This window comes from Rutidosis leptorrhynchoides, chromosome 9 (assembly GCF_046630445.1).
Source record: "Rutidosis leptorrhynchoides isolate AG116_Rl617_1_P2 chromosome 9, CSIRO_AGI_Rlap_v1, whole genome shotgun sequence".
Taxonomy (NCBI): Eukaryota; Viridiplantae; Streptophyta; class Magnoliopsida; order Asterales; family Asteraceae; genus Rutidosis; species Rutidosis leptorrhynchoides.
Window position 1 is genome coordinate 363,016,485 of NC_092341.1, and position 17,314 is coordinate 363,033,798.

Sequence of the window (17,314 nt, forward strand, 5' to 3'; positions counted from 1 at the left end):
ACACTTCAAAGTGTCAAAAAATTAACAACACTTAAAATTTTTGACACTAAAATTTAATTTTTATATTGTACATCACTAAATATTGTAATATACAATACTTTGAAGTTGTATAAATAATTTTTATATAAATAACATTCGTTTTTTAGAACGTCAAACTCACGCATACCCTATACAATTTTACACGAACAGTATCCTAAACAGGATCATGTGACTTCAAGGTCAGAGGGCCTTGTGTTATTGTTATAGTTTGCATATTTAGCCACAAAAATCATCCATGCTGATTAAAATAAACTGGACTAAACAAAACTAGATCTCACATAGAGAATAGGTTGAATTACTCGCCATTCCAGGTAACCCGACAGAAAAAACCTTACAACAAAGGACTAAAAAGAGGATTATTATTGAATATATAATCAAAACACACCAATAAATAAAATAAGAAAACACAAGAGATGCACTGTCTCTATCCTGGCTAGATAATTCAAACAAGAATAAACTTAAACATCAAACAAACCAAACTGAAAGCAACTGCTACATTAGGAGAAATGGTTTCCGATGATGCAGGGACACTTCCAGGGGTGGTGCTTGTTGGTGGTGTTGGAGCAGGCTTAGTTATTGGTGAAGTACCAGTTCCAGGTGTAGCCGGGGTGGCCCCACCACCACCGGTAACTGGGACTGACAACTTCATCCCACCACTACAATGTCCAACTACACCACAGACAAAGTAATGTGTGCCCGTGGTGTTTAGTGCGATGGTGGTCGGACCAGATGTGTATGATGCGATTGAATTCCCGACGTTGCAAGTGCCGTAGTCGCTAGAGGTGACTTCGTCCACGGAATGACTACTTCCATAGTTGAACACTAGTCAAACACAAAAACATATCATTATTATTGGCACATAACAGATACACAAATACTGTAATACATATATATGACATGTTAATAACTACTGTATACTAATATACTACAGTACAAAATGTACAAAAAAGACATGTTAATAAAGTTGTTACCAAGTGTATCTCCAACGGCGAATGTTTTGTCACTAGTCCAAGTAGAATAATCAACACCGAGTGACCAACCAGAAGAGTCTCCAACAGTATAAACTTTAGCTAAACATGGTACACTACAACTCAAAAATATCATTAACAACACTACTCCAATAATATAAATTCTCATTTTGTGTGTTTTAAGTGTTCGCATTGATCAGAGAATTAAGGGGAGTAAGTGAAATTTTTGTGATGTTAATGGAAGTGGGATAGTTGAGGTTTTATAAGGGTTTAAAGGGAAGGGTTGAGTGTTTATTTCATATAGGAATTTACTTTTAGATTAATTTAAATAGTAAAATATTAAAGCTATTTAAATCAAATGTTAATCAACTTTTGTTCATCAATCAAATAATAGTACGTACGGAGTAATTTATAAAAATATATATATATATATATATTAACCATTTAAAAAAGTTCAATGTTTTATAATTATATGTTACTTTCTAATAACAAACCAAACTTACTATTCACTTTTTATAACACTTTTTATAATGGCAATTTTACTGTAGAAGAGGTAGAAGAGGATCACAAATGTCTAATTAGTCAAAAATGTTAAGATATATCAAAACGTCTTCTAAAACTTAGCAAAAAAATAAAAATAAAAAAAAAAAAACGAATTTTATTAAAAAGGTTATCTTTGCGGATCCAATGACAAGCAAATCAATTACTTTAAATAATTATAATTATATTTACTCCTAGGAATATAGGCTTTCAAATCTATACATTATTATAAAGCGTGCCAATAATCCTATGTGTCAATTTCTCAATTAATCCGAACTAAATAATTCTACGTGTCATTTTCTTAATTAAATAGAATTAAATAATAATTAAAATATATATAGTTTTAAACAACAATAACAAATATTAATTAAATCTAATATTATATACTCCCGATAATTTAGGCTATATCATCGAATGAGGTTAAATAACAAGTACAGAGTATTATATTTATTGCTATGAATTAGATCAAATCAAATACATTCCAATCTCAAACACATTCCAACAACAACGATAAAATCAAATAATAATCTATAGTTAATATTAAAATGCTAAAATGATGATGTCATTATTAGGCTAATTCCTTTGTTAAGAAAAAATCAAAAAGGAAAAGAAAAAAATCTAAGCATGGTGGGTGATGTCATTAATCTAATAATTTTGAATTAAAATTAAATCTTATTAATTAATTATTATTATTAAATCTTATTAATAATTATTTTAATTATTAAAATTAAATTAAATATTATTATTAAATCTTATTAATAATTATTTTAATTATTAAAATTAAATAATTTTGAATTATTTTAATTTATTATTTTAAATTGAGTACGAGAAAGTATAAAAGCTAGGCAGGAGGAAATCAATTCTAAATTTATATTTTAATTACACTCTTAAAATAAAATGACAACCAATATTATCTCTTATGATTGGATGTGAATTGTTTGATATGCATTTTAGGTGTTTGATGAAATGTTCAGCTGACGAGTTTCTTAGTCGGACTCTGTGGTTCCACGGATCATTAAACTAAATGACTTTAGCATTTACGTTCACTTAATACCTAAAACATTTTCATGTTTTCGACAGCAAGCGTCGAAAAGCAAGCGTCGATTTATTGGCGACTTGGCTGACTCTTAGAGCCTAAAGTAAATTTTTCAGGCAGGATTTAAAACCCATGAAAATTTGATTTTACCATTTTCATGGCGTCTCAATTTTATTTTTAATTTAATTTTGTTTTTCCAAATTTTTTTCCTACTTATTGGTCGGAGGTCCACTTGGAAGCAATCTCTCTATCCGTCGAATAGAGAGAGAGATGAGTTTCTCTACTTTTGAGAGTGTTTTCACTTTGGGTGGAGAAATGACTTATCTTTACTATCGGATAGGGGAATGATTGTCTACATCTCACCTCCCCCATACACCACTTATGTGGTATTGGGTTTTGTTGTTGTTGTTGTAATAACTAAAACATATCATTAAACTAATTCGTTTAAAACAAACACGTGGTTCCACGGGTCATTTCACTAGTTAATTAATATAATAGTAATAGTAATTACTTATAAATAAAATGAGAATTGGGAACATTAATAAGAATTGGAGATTGAATAGGAAAGTGAATCTAAAATAATGAGTAATTGATTTCTAATAATTAATAATAATAAGGAGTAATTGATTTCTAAAATAATAAGGAGTAATTATAAACAAAATAATTTAACAGTGATATTTTTTTTTAAAAATAAATAGTGTAATCTCAGTATTATACTTTTTACAAATCAAATAAAATAAAAATAACATTTACAATCTACTGTAAAACCGATAACTCTATTATTAAAATCTACTTTTTGATAATGATTAACGGATATCTAATAGTATGTAACACTATGATGATCATGTAATTCCCATTGTTATAATAGTATGAGTTTTGTTAATGTATGCTCCGTAGCATACTTAAGTTTTCGTTTGAGATTTTTTGACAAAATTAAATTAGTGTGTAATAAATGCATATAAGTATGTAAAAAATGATAAGTTTCAAAACAACTTTTTACGGGCTCATGTTTGATGTTTTATCGATTATTTGTTAATTAAAAGTTAAAATTAAATGATTTTAACGTACAGACTCATAATTTATGAATTAATTTTCAATATTAATGCTTTCGATACAAAAGTTATCTGTTATAAAGAATTTTTTTAATGTAATTATATTATACATTTGATTTGATAATTATCAATACTAACGTCATCGAATACTAATTTATACAACTGTCGTGCAACGCACGGTTTCATAAAACTAGTATATATATAAAATAAAATAAGCTTCATGATTGTTTTTTCTTTTTCCAATTCCATGTTTTTTTATCGGGTGATTGCTTTAACTATGTGATTTTGTATTGTGTTTTAGTATAGATAAAAAACGAGATTTTTTCTTGATGGTTTGATCTTTCATATGATGTAAGTGTCATGTTAGGAATCGTGAATTTAGAAATTGTGTTTCAGGTTTATTGTTGTTGTGGTCTTGTTGTCATTCTGGTTGATTGTTGTACTTCCGAACATCTTGCAAGTGTAGTTACCTTTCAAAAAAACATAAATGAGGCACGCTTGTTTGAAAGGGTTTTTTTTGAGTTTTTAACTTCTAGCTTTTATTAAAAAGCTCCTAACTAATAAAAAAATTTTGTTTTGTTACCTTTAGAAGTGAAGAAAAGCTAAAAACTAAAAACTAATAGAAGTAGCATTTCAGATAAAAGCACATAGCTTTTTACCATTTTCTCTTTATTTAAATAGTTTCAGCTACTCTACCTAACACTAAAATACATATTAAAAGTTTACCAGCTACCAGCTATAAGTTATCAGCTTACAGCTATCAGCTACATTCTACAAGCTACCAGCTATTAACTAGTTTGCCAAACATACCCACTATATGTTTGGCGCGCGAGTTTATGAGATGTAACATCCCAACCCGTTAACCAACCAAAAACGCGGAATAAAAAAAAAATTTAAAACTGACTGGGCTGACCAGATGGGGTGCGCGGCGCGCGCACCCACCTGTGCGTGGCGCGCACAGGGCCTGGCAGCCTGCTGTCCGGATTTTCCAACTCACGCGAAAAGATCTTCGACTTCCCGACACATTTAGACCAAATGCTTTTCACAACATAATACAATAGTTAAAATTAACACGTTCCATTAATAAAAAGGGTTTTACGACACCGGGCCCACATATGCCCAAATTACCCTTAAGTACATAATACTAGTTTCGACCACACGACTTTTAATACAAAATAAAGCTGAGCATGGCGATTGGGGATACGCTACCCAATCCTAAACAATCCAAAAGCAAGCCTTCTAAAGCAACTACGCGAGTCCACTAGTCTCACGCTTACCCGAGCCACCACGTCCATGCAATCTATAAAAATGTAAACAACGAGAGGGTAAGCTAACGCTTAGTGAGTGAAAATATACTACATACATATATATGCATAAAATGGACACGCCACAAAATATCAAATATCGCATACCGGAGCATCCAAGCATAAAGGCAAGCTAATCTAAGCATACCGTACGATCACTAAGCAACAAGCTAACTATGCATCAACAAACATAAGTTCACCAACGACGATGCGAACAACGCCAAGAAGCTACACCCGGAGGGTTAGCTACATCACGACAATACAACAGTATATATATAACAATATATAAACGAATAAGGTTAACCCCTTAACCCATTACCGAATTCCAAACACCACAATGAAGATTGGCCGAACTACACGAGCCTTAGTAATCCGAAACCACACGAGATTACTATCTTTAACAAGACAACATCGAGGTTGGCCGAACTACACGAGCCTTAGTAATCCGAACTACACGAGATCACTACCTCAATAAATTGACCGAACTACACATGTCATCGTGAACCCGAAACCACACGCGATTCACTTTCAACATCAAAACCCTTCGCCATTGGGGTTATATCATCCACATCACAACCACGTGTGATAGTGTACACACAAAACGTGTACCTCGCCAAAGGTGGTCAACCAAAGCGCACAACCGTGCCAATTGGATCTAAACGCAAGTCCATCAAATCCACCTATATGTGAAGTGAGCTCTATAACCGAGAACCACTTCACCAGACCCGCACCCATCCTACACATACATATGCACATAGGATATTAACACTCACCTTGTCGCCTTGATGAATGCAACCGAGTAATTCCGCAACACGTTAATGGAAAGTACCTAATCCATTATCACAAATACAATAACACACTTAGAGTGGATTTACAAACCAACTCAATTCGACACTTAGTGCAAATTCGACCAATTGCACTTACAAACACCAAACGCGTCCAAACTAACCACTAATCACTAATCACAAGTGAAAATGGTCCTAATAAGCCAAATGAACCCAAACTTAAGTGTTTAACACTTATCAATCTCAAAATCACCCAAAAACCCTAATTTTGACTCAATTCCAAAATTAGTCTTTCAAACACACCAAAAAGGGTTCCTATACTTCCATAATCACTAAACCTAGTGATTAAACCCAATTACAAGTCATAAACAAGACCGATTTGTTCACCAACCCAAAATCCACCAACAATAACAATAAACCCGATTACTAGCATCAACAAACTCACTTCAAGAGTTTTAAATGGGTTTCTTAACAATTTAAGTTCAAACCCTAACTTTGAATATCAAATCAAACAATGAAATTCGGAGTTAGAACTTACCACAACAACCAAAACGTAGCTAGGAACGAGGTGAACAACTTTAACACTTCAGCTTTTGATCAAACCAAGCTTCTTCTTCACCGAAACCCCAATTCCCTCTCTAGAACTCTCTCTCTCTCTCTAGATATTTGAGAGTGTTTGTGGATGTGAAATATGATCCAAAAGTGAATCCAAACCAGCTGATATGGCCTGAGATCCGGCCTCATGTGAAAAGACCAAAATGCCCTTCATTAAACTCAAAATAGAAAAAGACAGGATTCTGTCGCTGGGCTAGTGCGCGGCGCGCTCACCCAAGGGTGCGCGGCGCGCACACTGGTCTGGGCAGAATCTGAGCCTTTTGATTTATACCACGCTTCACCCATTATACGCACATCATTTATACTCTAAGTATACTAAATATTAGGGTCTTACAACTCTCCCCCACTTAGAATCGATCACGTCCTCGTGATCCTTGTCACTTAACCAAACGGACCACACTCCACGGTCCTCAGGCATAAGTCCCAATCCGACTTTCCTAAGCAATTCTTCCCAATGAATCGCCTTTAAAAACTACATCGTCACCCGTGATTTATCAAATCCACAATCCGAGCACTAAAACCATGCTCATTCCCTAACATCGGGAAAACTCAACCAATCTCGTACCGAGATATCAATCCCTTAGCGTACCCCTACCGAGTACAACGCTAAAAGCAACCAAGTCTCAATCTATGGTCAACAACCCTGTAAGACCCGAATATTTATTTTGTATACTTGTTTATTAAAGGCATATGAGATCGGGCTTCGTTGAATATTTATATATATTAAAATTGGAAAAGAGCTGAATCTGTCAATCTGCGCGCCGCGCAAAGCGGCCGCGCGCCGCGCAAACGCGCTGACAGAACCTATCTTGTTTTATTTATTTTAAATGAAGGGTATTTGGGTAATTTCACATGGGGCCGGATTTGTGGGCATTATCAGTTGGTTTAGATCCAACTTTGGATCATTTCACATCCATTCATCATCCTCATCCATTCTTAGAGAGAGAGAGAGGTCTAGAGAGAGATTTGAGGTTTTGGGGAAGAAGAAGCTCGAATCGATCAAAGTCTCGGGTTTTAAAGTTGTTCCTTTCGTTCTCGGCTACGCGGTGATAGTATTGGTAAGCTCAAACTCCGAATTTCATTTATTTAATTTGATATTCAAGTTAGGGTTTTGAGTTAATTTGTTGTAATACCCTTTTAGGTGATGAAATGGGTTTAGTGATGCTAGTAATCGGGTTTATTGTTAATTGTTGGTGGATTTTGGGTTGGTGAACAAATTGGCCATGTTTAGAACTTGAAATTTAGTTTAATCACTTTAGTTAGCGATTATGGAAGTATTGGAACCCATTGGAGGTTGTTTGGTTGACTAACTTTGACTTTGAGTCAAATTAGGGTTTGGTGGTGACTATGACCCGATTGGCGATTTAATGAGGTTTATAAATTTAAAATGGATTAAGTTGAAGTATAGAACCGAGTTAAATGTGTTTTGGTGTCAAAACTTGTAAAGGATGAGATTTTGGCCTTTATGGGTCAAAATTAGGGTTTAAGTGTCAAAATGGGTATGACACGTGTTTAACACTTGAGTTCGGGTTTAATTGGCATATTATGACCATTCTCACTTGTGTTAGTGATTATTGGTTAATTTTGGGCGCGTTTTGTACTTGGAAGTGCATTTGGGTCAAATTTGCACTAGGTGTCAATTTGGGTTGATTTGTGAATCCATTCTAAGTGTATTGTTGTAATTATGATAATGGAATAGGTATTTTCCATTGGCGAGTTGCAGATTATTTGGAAGCTTTCATCAAGACTTCAAAGTGAGTGATAATATCCTATGTGCATATGTATGTGTAGGATGGGTGCGGGTCGGGTGAAGAGATTCTCGGTTATAGAGCTCACTTCACATATAGGTGGACTTGATGGACTTGTGTATAAGTCCAATTGGCACGGTTGTGCGTTTTGGTTGACCATCTTTGGCGAGGTGCACATTTTGTGTGCACATTATCACACATGGTTGTGATTTGGTTGTTATAACCCTAATGGCGAAGGGTTGATATGGTTGTGTTGTGGATGACCCCGATGTGGTGGATTTTATAATCCCGTGACCGTGGGTTTTTGTATTGAGAAATGAATCTCGGGTAGTGCGGATTCATGGTGACTCGGGTTGTTCGGTCACCTTATTGAGGTAGTGGATCTCGGGTAGTGCGGATTCACGATGACTCGGGTTGTTCGGTCATCTTATGGTTGAGGAGTGAATTTCGGGTTGTGCGAATTCACAAGGCTCGGGTTGTTCGGCCAATGTTCGTGTGATTGAGGTTAAGGGGTTAACCTTGTGTATTATTATTGTTGTATTATATTAATGTGTTGTGGTGTTGTAGCTAACCCTCCGGGTGTAGCTATTTGGCGATGTTTACTTTGTCGTTGGTGGACTATCTTTTGTGTTGTATCTTTAGCTCGTTGCTTAGATCGTACGGTATGCTTAGTGTAGATGCTTTATACTTGGATGCTTCGGTATGCGGTATTTGTTTTGTGTGGCGTATTCATTTTATACATATATATGTATGTAGTATATTATCATTCACTAAGCACTAGCTTACCCTCTCGTTGTTGATTATTTTTATAGATTTCATGCGGACGGTGGCTCGGGTAAGTGCGAGGACTAGAAGACTTTCATAGCTTGCTTTAGAGACTTGCTTTTGGATCGTTTAGGATTGGGTAGCGTATCCCCGATCGCCATGCTCGGCTTTGTGTTGTATTAAAGTCTTAAAGTCGAAAATTGTATTTTGGTACTTAAGGTGGTAAAATGGGTCGATGTGGGACCCGCTTCGTAAACTTAATTTTATTAATTAAACGTGTTAGTTTTATATGTATGAATTCATGGTTAAAAGCGTTTTGGCTAAAAACGTCGGGAACGGGTCAAACATTTTGGCATTTTAAGTAAAACGGGACAGCGGGCTGCCAGACAGGTTCTGCGCGCCGCGCAACCTGTCGGCGCGCCGCGCAAATGGGTCAGTCATCAAATTTTTTTTTTTTGTCATGAAATTTAACGGGGTTTTATACGCGGTATGGTTTGGGTTGTTACAAGTGGTATCAGAGCCTGGTCTAAGGGATTTAGGTGACTTGAGATAGGTGCCTAGACTTAGACTTTTGTGTGCGCGTAATTTATTGCGGGACTTGTAGGATTACGGGTCAGGAACGGGTTTAGTTAGTGCCTTGTTTATAGGTCGACTAACATTTATATTAGTAATGCGGATATTATTAATATATTATTTGTGTTGTGGTGTAAATCTCGCGTGTGCTTCTGTCGCGTAGAATTTTGTTTGTGTTTGTTTATAGCATCGAGCGAGGCGGTCGTTGTACTAACGAGTCGATGCGGCGTGCGTGCGTAATAAGAACTTGCAGACCTTATTACGGGTGCAAATCGTGTCTAACAAGTGATGTACGACGAGTGTTTAGCAAGATGGGGTGGTGTTGTGCGTGTCGTTTTATACGTGCGTGGACTAATCGTTTTGCATTCTTTAGAATGACGACGCGAAACGAGACCGAGACGAATGACACGGAATTTAACGCTAGAGTTGCGGCCGCCGTTGCGGAGCAAATGAGAGCGTTTCGAGAAGAAATGGATGGGAAGTATTCCGAATTCCAAAATAGGGGTGAAATGGAGCGTTGTCTTAAGAGCTTCATGAGGACTAGACCCCCGATGTATGATGGGAAACCGGATCCTTTGGTGAGTACGACTTGGGTTTCGGATGTCGAAGGGTGTTTTCATACTATGGAATGCCCTCCCGAGAAAAAGACGAGACTCGCTACTAGTTTGTTGCGGGGTAGGTCGAAGGATTGGTTGGATGGCAAGATTGATCTTGTCGGTGGTGAGACGTTTATGGCATTATCATGGGACGAATTTAAGGAGGAATTCTTCGAGGAATTCCGAACTTCAGCCGATTTATCGGAATTGCGTTGTGAGTTGCGAAATTTGCAACAGGGTTCTATGGACTTGAATACTTTAAAGACGACTTTTATGTCGAAGGCTCGTTTTTGCCCGGAATATTTGGGGAACGATCGTTTGTTGATGGAGGATTTCTATCGAACTTTGAGCGATGACTTGAAAAGCAAAATTAGCCGGGGTTACGCGAAGTCGTTTGCGGAGTTATTTGCGGTGGCTAGAGGTTTCGAGTCTTATACGCGATCGAAAAAGGACGAACCTTCAAGTGAGGGAAGGGTTGTTTCTTATGGTGCTCCGAGTAAGAGGACTAAGGGTCCGAGCGCGAGTACGAGTAAAGTGGTAAAGGGCGCGGTGGAATCTCGTGCGCCTAGATGTTTCAATTGTGGCGTTAGGGGTCACAAGTTGTGGGAATGCACGATGCCGAGAAGTGAAGGCGGAATGTGCTACTATTGTCATAAAGAGGGACATCGCAAGCCGGATTGTCCCGAGTTGGCGGCGGCGAATGCCGCAAGGAGACGTTGAGGTACGTTTCGTTTTGATAAATATGTCTTTGAATATTTATTTATGTGGCGTTTATGATCGGACTTGTTAATTGCATAGTGATTTGCATGTTATGGTTAAGGGTGACGTTCCTAACAGAAGTACCCTATGGTGATGTTTGGTTGTTGGACGAAGGGCGTAAGACTTGGTGTAACCAAGCATCCCTTAGTATTTGGGGAAATGTTTCTACAAGCCGCGGAAATGGTTTTGGTGTTCGATTGTTAAGCGCGTGTTCGCTTTTGGTGTTGAAGTGATGAACCATGAGGTTCGCCGGGTGATTGGAACCTTTGAGATCGAGTGTTTAAAATCTCGATGTGTGTTGGTAATGGAGTCTTTATGACGCGACATTAGGTGCCTCTTTTATACCTACTAGCGTGGTGTCGACTCCGATTGTGTTGTGGTTACATTGTACTTAGGGTCCCGGGAGAAACCCGTAGGTACATGAGTGACTAGGTGAAACTTGACAAACTAAAGCAATTGGATAATTGCGAGGGTATGGTTTGTGTAATCGTGATACACTTTTCGTTCGAAGTGTTTAAGGATTGATTGAAATCCTTCGCGTGCTCAAGATTAGAGCAAGGTGTGGTGATGGGTCGTGTGTACCCAATTGTTGGTAAAGTCTACCTTTGGTAGCATCGTACGGATGTACGAGTTGTGATATAGGAACGTGGTTCCAAGTGGGGGAGCCGCACTCCCGCACGAGGAAGTTTTAGTGTGATATTTCGGATGATGCTTTTGGTAGATCCGGACACTTTGTCGAGACCTAGTTTTGGTCGATTTGTGGTAGAGTACGATTTCGGATAAATTGTACTTATGGTTTAGATTGGAATTACCACCGAGGTGGTAATGTGGTAAACCTCGTTGAGAGATAATGGTCGTGTTTGGTGAGCAAGGTGAAATCCTTCGGTTAAGGAAGGTGTGTGTCGGGTTCTCTTTTGGAGAATTCTTGTTCGGTACCTATGTTTGATATAGGTGGTTCTTGCTCGATTATGGTATGTGGTTGATGAAGCATGACCTTCGGGGTCCGCTGACTTCATCGTAGTATTGTGGATTAATGAAGCATGACTTTCGGGTCCGCTGACTTCATTATAGTATGGTTACGTGATGGAGCATGATCTTTAGGGTCCGCTGACTTCATCATGGGAGTACGTGATTGATGGAGCATGATCTTTAGGGTCCGCTGACTTCGTCATGAGCGTGGTGTTGAGATCGGTGAAGCATGATCTTCGGGTCCGCTGACTTCATCCGGTATAGAGATTGGTGGAGCATGACCTTCGGGGTCCGCTGACTTCATCAAGAGAGTTGTGTTGTGGGACGTGAATATCGGGTTGTTCGTATTCACAATATTTCGGGTAGTACGATTGTCCCTGTTGGTTGGGCTCATAGTTTGAGGTAGTGAATGTCGGGTGGTTCGGATTCACTAAGGCTCGGGTTGTACGGCCATCCTCGGTTATACTATGTGGCGGTGGTAGTGAATATCGGTTTGAGCGTATTCACGATGACTCGGGTTGTGCGGTCATTTCGTTGTGAGATATATGGATTGGGTTGGTGGATTTCGGGTTGTGCGAATTCACTAAGGTTCGGGTTGTTTCGACCATCCTCCATATGTGTTTTGGCTCGGGTTGTTTCGGCCATGTTGAGTTGTAATCTATTGGTTGTTTGATACACCAATGGTGGGGTCGTAAGGACCATGTTGTGGGAACTATCGGTCGTTTTATGCGTCGATGGTGGGGTCGTGAGGACCACGTGGTATGATTAGTGATGCGATAGCCGTGTTTCGCTCACATGTTTGTTACGGGTGTGACGATGGACGATTTCGTACACCTTGGGATTTGTGTTCCCATAGCCGCTTTGGGCGCTATCGGTTTCTAACCGTGGATTGTGTTGTTACGGTAGTTGCGTATGGGTCGTATTGCGCACTACAATGGATGATTCGTGATTGGTGGTATCCGTAAGGATTCTTTTGGTTCGGTCTTCATTGTTTCGGGTCGTTGACCTTAGGTTGAGACTTGGTTGCTTTTAGAGTTGTACTCGGTATTAGTATGCTAAGGGATTGACATCCCGGTACGAGATTAGTTGAGTTTTCCCGATGTTAGGGTAAGAGCATGGTTTTAGTGCTCGGATTGTGGACTTGAGAAGTCGCGGGTGACGATTTAGTTGTGGAAGGCGATTCGTTGGAAAGAATTGCTTAGGAAGTCGGATTGAGACTTATGTCGAGGACCGTAGGGTGAGGTCTGTTTGGTTAAGTGATGAGGATCACGAGGACGTGATCGAGTTTAAGTGGGGGAGAGTTGTAAGACCCGAATATTTATTTTGTATACTTGTTTATTAAAGGCATATGAGATCGGGCTTCGTTGAATATTTATATATATTAAAATTGGAAAAGAGCTGAATCTGTCAATCTGCGCGCCGCGCAAAGCGGCCGCGCGCCGCGCAAACGCGCTGACAGAACCTATCTTGTTTTATTTATTTTAAATGAAGGGTATTTGGGTAATTTCACATGGGGCCGGATTTGTGGGCATTATCAGTTGGTTTAGATCCAACTTTGGATCATTTCACATCCATTCATCATCCTCATCCATTCTTAGAGAGAGAGAGAGGTCTAGAGAGAGATTTGAGGTTTTGGGGAAGAAGAAGCTCGAATCGATCAAAGTCTCGGGTTTTAAAGTTGTTCCTTTCGTTCTCGGCTACGCGGTGATAGTATTGGTAAGCTCAAACTCCGAATTTCATTTATTTAATTTGATATTCAAGTTAGGGTTTTGAGTTAATTTGTTGTAATACCCTTTTAGGTGATGAAATGGGTTTAGTGATGCTAGTAATCGGGTTTATTGTTAATTGTTGGTGGATTTTGGGTTGGTGAACAAATTGGCCATGTTTAGAACTTGAAATTTAGTTTAATCACTTTAGTTAGCGATTATGGAAGTATTGGAACCCATTGGAGGTTGTTTGGTTGACTAACTTTGACTTTGAGTCAAATTAGGGTTTGGTGGTGACTATGACCCGATTGGCGATTTAATGAGGTTTATAAACTTAAAATGGATTAAGTTGAAGTATAGAACCGAGTTAAATGTGTTTTGGTGTCAAAACTTGTAAAGGATGAGATTTTGGCCTTTATGGGTCAAAATTAGGGTTTAAGTGTCAAAATGGGTATGACACGTGTTTAACACTTGAGTTCGGGTTTAATTGGCATATTATGACCATTCTCACTTGTGTTAGTGATTATTGGTTAATTTTGGGCGCGTTTTGTACTTGGAAGTGCATTTGGATCAAATTTGCACTAGGTGTCAATTTGGGTTGATTTGTGAATCCATTCTAAGTGTATTGTTGTAATTATGATAATGGAATAGGTATTTTCCATTGGCGAGTTGCAGATTATTTGGAAGCTTTCATCAAGACTTCAAAGTGAGTGATAATATCCTATGTGCATATGTATGTGTAGGATGGGTGCGGGTCGGGTGAAGAGATTCTCGGTTATAGAGCTCACTTCACATATAGGTGGACTTGATGGACTTGTGTATAAGTCCAATTGGCACGGTTGTGCGTTTTGGTTGACCATCTTTGGCGAGGTGCACATTTTGTGTGCACATTATCACACATGGTTGTGATTTGGTTGTTATAACCCTAATGGCGAAGGGTTGATATGGTTGTGTTGTGGATGACCCCGATGTGGTGGATTTTATAATCCCGTGACCGTGGGTTTTTGTATTGAGAAATGAATCTCGGGTAGTGCGGATTCATGGTGACTCGGGTTGTTCGGTCACCTTATTGAGGTAGTGGATCTCGGGTAGTGCGGATTCACGATGACTCGGGTTGTTCGGTCATCTTATGGTTGAGGAGTGAATTTCGGGTTGTGCGAATTCACAAGGCTCGGGTTGTTCGGCCAATGTTCGTGTGATTGAGGTTAAGGGGTTAACCTTGTGTATTATTATTGTTGTATTATATTAATGTGTTGTGGTGTTGTAGCTAACCCTCCGGGTGTAGCTATTTGGCGATGTTTACTTTGTCGTTGGTGGACTATCTTTTGTGTTGTATCTTTAGCTCGTTGCTTAGATCGTACGGTATGCTTAGTGTAGATGCTTTATACTTGGATGCTTCGGTATGCGGTATTTGTTTTGTGTGGCGTATTCATTTTATACATATATATGTATGTAGTATATTATCATTCACTAAGCACTAGCTTACCCTCTCGTTGTTGATTATTTTTATAGATTTCATGCGGACGGTGGCTCGGGTAAGTGCGAGGACTAGAAGACTTTCATAGCTTGCTTTAGAGACTTGCTTTTGGATCGTTTAGGATTGGGTAGTGTATCCCCGATCGCCATGCTCGGCTTTGTGTTGTATTAAAGTCTTAAAGTCGAAAATTGTATTTTGGTACTTAAGGTGGTAAAATGGGTCGATGTGGGACCCGCTTCGTAAACTTAATTTTATTAATTAAACGTGTTAGTTTTATATGTATGAATTCATGGTTAAAAGCGTTTTGGCTAAAAACGTCGGGAACGGGTCAAACATTTTGGCATTTTAAGTAAAACGGGACAGCGGGCTGCCAGACAGGTTCTGCGCGCCGCGCAACCTGTCGGCGCGCCGCGCAAATGGGTCAGTCAGCAAAATTTTTTTTTTTTTGTCATGAAATTTAACGGGGTTTTATACGCGGTATGGTTTGGGTTGTTACAAACCCGAAGCGATGAAGACTGATCCAAACTAATCCTTACGGATAACACCAATCACTAATCATCCCTTGTAGTGCGCAATACGACTAATACGCAACCACCGTAACATCATAAACAAACGGCTAAAACCGATAGCGCCCAAAACGACTATGGCAACGCTAATCCAAAGGTGTACAAAATCGACTATCGTCACACCCGTAACAACATGTGAGCGAAACACGGCTATCGCATCACTAATCCCACAACATGGTCCTCACGACCCCACCATCGGTGTATAAAACAACCGATAGATCAAACAACACGGTCCTTAAGACCCCACCATTGGTGTATAACCAACCAATAGATCAAACAACATGAAGGCTGCCGAAAACACACGCGCCTTAGTGAATCCGAACTACACGCGACTCACTACCTTCACCACAACAACAATCGGGATTGGCCGAACTACACGCGCCTTAGTGAATCCGAACTACACGAGAGTCACTATCCCAAAGGAATGACCGAACTACACGAGTCATTTGTGAATCCGAACTACACGAGACTCACTCCTCAATACAATGACCGAAACCACACGAGTCATTTGTGAATCCGAACTACACGCGACTCACTTACACAATAAGATGACCGAACTACACGCGTCATCGTGAATCCGAACTACAAGTGATCCACCTCCAAAACTCAACACAGGAATGGTACTCGCATTTCCCACCGGTACTCTCATTTCCCGATAATGTTATACCATGCGGATATAACACTACTCCCATCACACACGCTCTTTGGCCTCCATCACGACGAGTAGTGTAACATCGTGCACTGCTACACCATAGTGCATCCTAACGGAATACACTAACCATCAACACATGCTCTTTTGGCCTCGATCAACGAGTAGTGCAACATCGCGCACTGCTACACTATAGTGAATCCTAACGGATACCACTAACCATCACCATACGTACGCGTTACACAACGCCAACACAAACGAGCAAGAACCGCCCATGTCGCACATAGGCACAAAACAACAATTCCCCAAGAGAGAACCCGACACGCACATCCCTTAACCGAGGGATTTCACCTTGCTCGTCAAACACGTCCATCATCCCTCAACGAGATTTACCACATTACCACCTCGGTGATATTTCAAATCCAAAATCATAAGTACAACTTAACCGAAATTGTACTCTGCCACAAGTCGACCAAAACTAGGTCCCGACACAAATTCCGGACCTACTAAAAGCGTCATCCGGAATCTCACACTAAAACCTCCTCGTGCGGGAGTGTAACTCCCCCACTTGGAACTACGTTCCATAACCGCATCCTGTACAACCGTACCATGCTACCAAAGGTAGACTTTACCAATAATTGGGTTCACACGACCCATCATCATATCTTGCTCCAACCTTGAGCACACGAAGAATTTCAACCAATCCTTCAACACTTCGAACGAAAAGTGTACCCCAATTACACGAGCTCTACTCTCGCAATCATCCCATTGCTATGGCTTGTCAAATTTCACCCGGTCACTCATGTACCTAAGGGTTTCACTTCGGTACCCTAAGTACCAAGTAACCGCAACATAATCGGAGTCGAAGACCACGCTAGTAGGTATAAAATAAGGCACCTAATGTCGCGTCACGTAGACTCCATTACCAACATACATCGAGATCCAAAACACTCGATCTCAAGGGTTTCAATCCACCCGACGAACCTCATAGTTCATCAACTTCAACACGAGAGCGAACATGCTCTAACATCCGAACACCAAAGCCCATTTCCATGGTTTGGTAGAAACATTTCCCAAATACTAAGGAATGCTTTGGTTGCACCAAGTCTTACGCCCTTCGCCTGACAATCAAATGTCACCATAGGGTACTTCCATTAGGAACGTCAC

General features: G+C 39.3%; 1 protein-coding gene across 1 annotated transcript; it reads right to left on the reverse strand.

Annotated features, from left to right (window-relative positions):
• Positions 1 to 381: 381 nt before the first annotated feature.
• LOC139867447 (mavicyanin-like) lies at positions 382 to 1,221 on the reverse strand. The gene is made up of 2 exons (XM_071855815.1): positions 1,011 to 1,221; positions 382 to 861 (listed from the first exon to the last, which is right to left on the reverse strand). Exons 1-2 carry the CDS (start codon positions 1,198 to 1,200, stop codon positions 482 to 484), a joined length of 570 nt encoding a protein of 189 aa, XP_071711916.1. The 5' UTR covers positions 1,201 to 1,221; the 3' UTR covers positions 382 to 481.
• Between the last annotated feature and the right edge of the window lie 16,093 nt (positions 1,222 to 17,314).

Coding starts and splice junctions, on each gene's coding strand:
- LOC139867447 (XM_071855815.1), bottom strand. CDS start 1,200: ATGCGAACACTTAAAACACACAAAATGAGAATTTATATTATTGGAGTA. Junction 862..1,010: donor CGCCGTTGGAGATACACTTG/GTAACAACTTTA, acceptor GTGTTTGACTAG/TGTTCAACTATGGAAGTAGT.